This window comes from Sinocyclocheilus anshuiensis, unplaced genomic scaffold (assembly GCF_001515605.1).
Source record: "Sinocyclocheilus anshuiensis isolate Anshui unplaced genomic scaffold, SAMN03320099.WGS_v1.1 scaffold1885, whole genome shotgun sequence".
In the NCBI taxonomy this organism is placed as follows: domain Eukaryota; kingdom Metazoa; phylum Chordata; class Actinopteri; order Cypriniformes; family Cyprinidae; genus Sinocyclocheilus; species Sinocyclocheilus anshuiensis.
In genome coordinates, this window is record NW_015542322.1 from 264,731 (window position 1) to 271,837 (window position 7,107).

General features: G+C 33.7%; 2 protein-coding genes across 7 annotated transcripts in view; one reads left to right on the forward strand and one right to left on the reverse strand.

Annotated features, from left to right (window-relative positions):
* Positions 1 to 2,662, forward strand: part of cyth1b (cytohesin 1b) — a 72,627-nt gene extending 69,965 nt beyond the window's left edge. For 3 of the 6 annotated variants that reach the window (XM_016489331.1, XM_016489326.1, XM_016489329.1), the window contains exons 12-13: positions 478 to 632; positions 1,633 to 2,661. In XM_016489331.1, the coding sequence (XP_016344817.1) occupies positions 478 to 632; positions 1,633 to 1,711 (234 nt within the window). In that variant the 3' untranslated portion in view covers positions 1,712 to 2,661. Of the gene's footprint in view, positions 1 to 477; positions 831 to 1,632 lie in introns of those variants that run through there. The other 3 variants (XM_016489327.1, XM_016489330.1, XM_016489328.1) reach the window with 3 other exon arrangements.
* Positions 2,663 to 3,018: 356 nt separating this feature from the next.
* Positions 3,019 to 7,107, reverse strand: part of pgs1 (phosphatidylglycerophosphate synthase 1) — a 24,494-nt gene continuing 20,405 nt past the window's right edge. The window contains exon 11 of the mRNA XM_016489325.1: positions 3,019 to 4,227. The gene's annotated coding sequence lies outside the window, so the exon portion shown is untranslated. The remainder of the gene's footprint in view (positions 4,228 to 7,107) is intronic.

The window sequence follows — 7,107 nt, forward strand, 5'->3', positions numbered from 1 at the left end:
TATTTATATCCTTATATTTTTGGTTTTATTAGTGAATAATTATTGCTTATAAATTATGTAATATGCAAGTTATTTATTATGCAAACAGTGGTTTGATTGGCATTGTGCTTTTAATTTTTATATTTTCTTTTCTAGATTATTTTATCTTTTTAGTTTTATTCTCTCTTTTAAGTTGTATAATAATATTAATAATATTTGTTTCTTATTCTTCATCCTAGCAACCCCTTGCTAGTCAAGTAGTTGTCCAGACAATGTACTAGATGACTTGGAAAATGTTTGTTTGAACACAGGCATGTTTTACTTTGAGCTTTGAGTGGTGGTAATTAGCACAGAGTTACGGGTGTGCTAAAATCTCTCTCATACACTGCCGTCATTGTTCTGGTAACCTCAGTTTGCTCCAGTGAAATATTCTTGTGATTAATGTACTGAAGGTTCATCTGGATAAAAGCTTCTTCTAAAGTAGCTCTCTTTACACAGAACTGCTTTGAACTCTTCATCCCAGACAACAAGGATCAGGTCATCAAAGCCTGTAAGACTGAAGCAGATGGACGGGTTGTGGAAGGAAACCACACGTTCTACCGCATCTCCGCACCAACAACAGAGGAGAAAGAGGAGTGGATCAAAAGCATCAAGTTAGTCTTCCTCTCATCAAGTTTTAATATGCATGAGAAGCATTTTGACACAGATTGGACTTAAACCCAGAATCACAGCTAATTCACAGAGCCCCGAAATTCTGTTTTGCTCACTAAAAAGCTGTAGTGGCATGTTTGTAATATATTGTTGTAGTATTTTTATTTATTTTTTATGATTTAAAAAAAAAAAAAGTGTAATTGCCGTCTATTTCTTAAATTCTCCAGTTGAATCTATTGATTATTGTTAATATCAAACATAAAATACAGAAGATGCACCGTCTAAACGTAAAACTGAAATTAAAACTATGAATATTGTGTTATTTGAAATAAAATATAAATGTAAGATATAATTTTATAATAAAACGAAAACAATGAAATAAAACAGAAAATAAAAAAATAAAAGCTCTTTCAAAATATGAATAAATACTTCCGCAATATATAAGTAATATTAAAATCACACTGGAATTTTGGTAGTAATTCTCATTATTCATGTGTGATATAATAGCAAAAGTAATTTGTAATGGTGGAAATTCCTAGATAGATCAATATTGAGCAGGGACTCTTTCAATGTTTTTTTTTTTTTGTGAACATTTTTATTATTTATTGTTTATTATTTGCACTGCTGCTTTTTCATCCTAGCAACCTTTTACATTTTATAATAATTTAAAATTATTTATACTTTTATTTATAAAAATCTTCAATTAAATTTTTTTTTCTCTCACATTGATATAATAGCAAAAATAGTTTGTAATTCAGTTATTCTCTACAAAATACTCAATACAGACATCCTTAATATACTCACCTCTGTCTGATCCACAGGTGGATATAATATTGATATAATACAATACATGAATACTCCCATTGATATAATATAATAGCAAAAATAGTTTGTAAATAGTGGAAATTTTCCAAAAAATTCCTAAAATCATCATTCCGAAACTAAGTAAAAAAAAAAAAAAAGCAAAAAAATATTCTTTTCTCTCTTTATCATTCTCTCCAGGGCTGCCATAAGCAGAGATCCTTTCTATGAGATGCTTGCTGCCAGGAAGAAGAAAGCCTCGTCTCTGAAGAGACAGTAGGGCTGTTTGTACATGGACCTGGAAAAGAGGCGAATGATAAACGGAAGCCATAACGCTGGATTAGAGCGATTTTAATCTCAGGAATGACCTGGAGTTTTGAAGGTTATCGTGCAGTTGGCTTTCTGAGAAGTTGTCTGACATTTATGTTTGTTTAATTCTCATGAACAGACATTGAGTACTCACGTACATCATCATCATCTCAAATCAGCAGGTCTGACTGAATGTGGATCTCATTGAGCTTTCGTAAGCTTGCTGCAAGACATGACCGTTCCTCTCTGTGCTTTGATACATATTAAATGCTAATTGTGCACCTATTTTTACACTGCTATGTACTGTAAATAGCTGGGAGAGTTTTGGCCTTGTGTTGTTTGAGACTATCTAGCTTTGTTTTTCTATTCGTTTCTGATCTGCTGTCATATTTATGGTTTTGTTGTTGTTGGCTAGACATTTTTCACATTTTGCCAAAGTTTGTCTTTCCGTATTATACTGTCCTAAAAACTGAAATCGAGTGCCTGGGTGCATTCTGATTCATGAAATGAATATGGTTTATTTCGCTGCTGTTTATTTAGCTTAAACAGTGTTTTATTTAAAATATCAGGACATTATTCACTGATCTCATAGGTGGCCTTGAAAGATTGTGAAATCCAAAAACATTTCAGTAAGTTTGGGTCATATTTATGGAAAAATGTCAAATTAAACTACTGATTTAAGAGTTTATTTTTACTATGTTTTGTATTTTACCACCTTAAATGTACTGCTTAAATCAACGCCCCCCAAAACACATTTTTTCTGCTTTATGTGCACTGATAGTTGAGAAAACTCTTAAATACTAATTTATCAATGCTGTACATATAGGCTGTTTTATTTTTTATTGTCAAAATATACTTTGTGCAAAAGTAATGGGGTGAAAAAAAAAAAGTTTTGACCTGTCAAGTTTATTTCACCATTGCCATGTAATTTTGTGCTTAAAATAAATCAAATGATTGAGCTTTACAAATACAATTATTCTTTTTTCTTATAGAGAAGACAAACTACATTATTTTCCACTTATCAGTGCCTTTGTTAATTTGTGGTTACTTGATGAACTTGAAAGTTTCTCAGTATATCGACATTTACTGAAAATAACCAGGAAATGTTTTTATTTTTTACAGTGGATGTGACCAAAAATAAAGGTCACATCTGTATTTCACATCAAATAACTCACTCAACCATGACTGTTTAAGCCTTTTTTATTCTTAAAAACCATTTAAACTTTGTCCAAAAAAAAGGAAGTCTTTATATAGTACATTTTTGGCCGTTTTTTTTTTGTTCTTGTGCGTTAAGACGATGTGGCTTTAAGTTCCATTCAAAAGTCTCTTCTCTTCCAAACGCTGTCATTCGTGACATTTAAATCCAATTAAATGTAACACAAAAGAAAAACAACAAAAAAGTAATCTGGTCTCAATATGTTAATAAACCTTATAAGCAAATGCTCTTGCTCCATGCACATTGGCACCAAAATTAAAACATTCTGCGGAAAAGGGTAGTAACTGCAGTTTTTATTACAAAACCAACATCGTTTTGGACTTCTGCAAAGCAGCGCTTAAATTGATGTTGAACTAATACTACAGAAGTCTCTATAAAGAAGTGAGAACTCAAACACGATGCTCAAATCCATCGCAGGCGTACTGTGTAAAGGTTTGAGTCAGGATTTAAAGCTCTTCTGTAATCTCTGATGAAGGTCATATGCTCATTTTGTTTCTGCCATGGAATAAAAAGGTTATTGCGTAAAAATTTTGACTAGTTACATTTATTTCTTACAATGCTGACATTTCAGGAAATTCAGGTTGTGAGTTGTATGAATTGTGAGAGATAAATTGTGAGAAAAAAGTCTGAATTGTAAGATGTTGCAATTACCTTTAAAAAAAAAAAAAAGCTTGTGGCAGAAACAAGCTTCCACAGGTTTCAGGCAGTGGATGTGAAATATGGAAATTTTACACATGGCTGAGGTAACTAAGGGTTTCTGAAATCAATGTAATGTCATTGACTTTGTTGATGAAGTGAACATTATTCCTGACTTATAACTGCTGCTGACATTTTCAAACAAAAATAATGCAGTAAAAACGTACAATGGAAATAAAGTAGAAATGGTAAGGGTCATTTTTGAACAGCACCTTATTAAAGTGACAAAACAACAGAAATGTTTACGGAAAAACTTAAATTAATTAAAATATGTACACATGTTAGATGCACTGCACATCAAACTGATGGCCAAATGTTCAGATCTGCCATACTGCTTACAAATATATGTCTAAAACACTGGCAGTAAATACTGTATACTGGATTTACATGCATGCTCTCCTAACAATGAGCTTGTGTGAAGCAGAATGAATGTTACTGAATCTAACAGCACAGAGTGCTTTCTAACATCACTGGAGCTCACTCATCTTTATCGTAGCCATCTGCATCCAGCAAACCATCGATATTTGCAAATGCCTCTTTTACAAATCACACGCACGTGAAGTCCCACTTTTCATCTGAAAAAAAAAAAAAAAATCAAAGAAAAAACAGGTGATCTTAAAGGTGATACTCTAATACTACTTATTTATTAACACAGAACACACTTTGCAAAATACACTACAGTTCAGCCGTTTGAGTTGGCAAGTTTTTGAAAGGCACTTATGGTCCTCAAGGTTGCATTTATTTGATCAAAAATACAGTGAAAAATATTTCTACATATTCTAAAAATTTCTTAAAATATTTCTAATTTAATTTTAAAATGTAATTTATTTCTCTGATAGCAAATCAGCCATTACTCCGGTCTTCAGTGTTTTCCTTCAGAAGTCATTCTAATATGCTGATTTATACATTTCGTATGATTATTAGTGTTGAAAGCAGTTGTGCTGCTTAATACATTTGTGGAAATTGCAATCATGTTTCGATGAATAGAAAATTAAAAATAATTATTTGAAATAAAAATATTTTTTTACATTATAAATGTCTTTACTGTCACTTCTGATCTAATTAATGTGTCCTTGCTGAATAAAAGTAATTTCTTTCTCACACACACACACACACACACACACACACACACACACACACATACATATATATATACAGATTAAAAATGACAAATGTACAGACCCAAAACATTTGACCCATAGTGTGCACGAAAACATCCAAAGGAGGACATAGCAAATAAAACCTAGATTTCTACATTTTCTGAATAATTCCAATAAGCTGGACAAGTTCAAAACTCCTTATACTGATGCTTACCTTGAAAAACAGCACTATTAAAAAAAATCTGGTTTTATTGTAATGTATTTGAATAATCACTAGAGGGTAGAGGGAGAACTTTTCTTGACTACAGACAACCCTGCTGCAAGTCATAATGAGTTACTTTATAGCATTATTACATAACGTCCTTTATATTTTGATAACTTTCCAAATACAATACATTCTTTCAAGCAGTGACTGGAATTTTTGTAAAGGCCATTTCCTTAGAAATGTGATTCACTGACAAAGAGATAGTAGAGGAATTCTTCCCAGTAAGTGACACCTCCACTCTTCTGCACTGATTTTGGGAAAATATCCCTAAAATTCTGTAGAATTGATTTCAACATGGCCAGGAATACTACAATACTACAGTGGACACTCAAGTCACTTTTATATGTCTACACCAATGGATGATAATGTTTTGTCATCTACCGCTTTAAATGCTCAAGCTCTTTAAATCGGATGGATTCTGATTGGCTGTCAAAAAAATCGTCCTCAAAGTAATACCAACTAGTTTGTTATTGTTATCATTATAGCTGTGGACTTCCCTATTCCCATAAAACGGTTATTAAAACATTATAGCTATCATTACACTTACTGTCTAGTAAGTCCAGTCAGCTACAAAAAATGGAAGAAAAGCAAGCTAGTTCTGAGAAAAGTCTAACACTTTTTTTTAAAGAAGCAACTTGGTATTTTGTTGTCATTAGACATTTTGGGAAAATTAAGCATTTTGGGTCACTGTACACTCATATTAATAGCTGAAAACATCAAAATATTTATTTAACAAATACAAAGGAATGGAGACTGGTTCAACTTTGTGGATGGCAGCTATTCCACCTCCGCTATGCTTTCAGCTGTTTTTGTGTGTACTGCTCATGCTAAATGCTAGATACTAGGAAAAGAGGCAGAGACCTTTCAGCTTAGCTTGATTTTTCATATTAACCTACAAAGCGACTCATTTTGTTAATACCAATGGCTTTGGCTCAAAGTTAAACAATCTTAAATCCTAACATTTAGCAAGTGAGACAGAGAATGTTAGTAATCAAATGGAGGCGAGGGAAGGAATCGTGCAGCACGCAGAAAGAGCAGCTGTAACAGACTCCAAATGTGAGCGACGGAGGGCTCACGAAGGTCACTGGCAGTGCAGCTGAAGTCGGCCTGACAGCACTGGAATGGCTAGATTCATGCTGTGGTCTCACCATGCTAGCTCTACGCTGGGCTGTGTGACGGGGATTTGGGTTGAAGGAACCACTGGAGTGACAATGTAAATTCTTCAGAACCCGCTGTCTGGCAAGCTGGGGTTTTGTATATCCATCTTCGGGGAAAGTCTGACTAACGTTATACCGAGCGCAAGAGAGCCAAGTCATTCGTGTGGAAGCGGAATAAAATGCTGAATGCTGTTTTTGTTTGTTTTAGGCTAGTAGCTTCTGAGCATTTCATGTGAATGCCTCGTTTATGTATGGAAGAAAAATAATGCCATATGTCTTTGAAACAAAAAAGCACTTTGAATAGCACTAACTGAAAAAATAATGCATTGCATTTTAATGCGTTGTATTTCCAGGGCTTGCATTTTTAGGTCCTGAAATTTAACATAGTTGTCTATTTAAGCTGTGAATATTTCAATTCAAAATATTTCACACACATTTTCATAATAAAAAATTCAATCATTCATATTCACCTTCCAGAATTCACTTCCAAAATATTCAATCGGTTTAAAAATACGATGGATAATATTCGACAGGCAAATTTCGGTTCATTTTATTTCACTTTCCAGATTCGCTTCCACAAATTCAGTGGTTAAAATTCGACAAAAAAATTCGTTATTGCACATCCGGGAGCTGCAGGAATAGCAGTAGACTAGAGCAGTGTTTCTCAACCAGGGGTCCGTGGACCCCTAGTGGTCCTTGACGTAAGGCCAGGGGGTCCGTATATGTTCCCATGAAAGAAAAATCCAATATAGCTGATGATATGGCCAAATACTGGACAAGTCAGCTAACTTGAATTATACTTGACTGTATTTGGTCCTCACAAAGACACAAATGATACATAGATGAGTCAATTTTGTTCTGGGGGTCCTTGAGGATGGTTCTGAATTGGACTGGGGTCCGGTACGCCAAAAGGTTGAGATTCACTGGTCTACA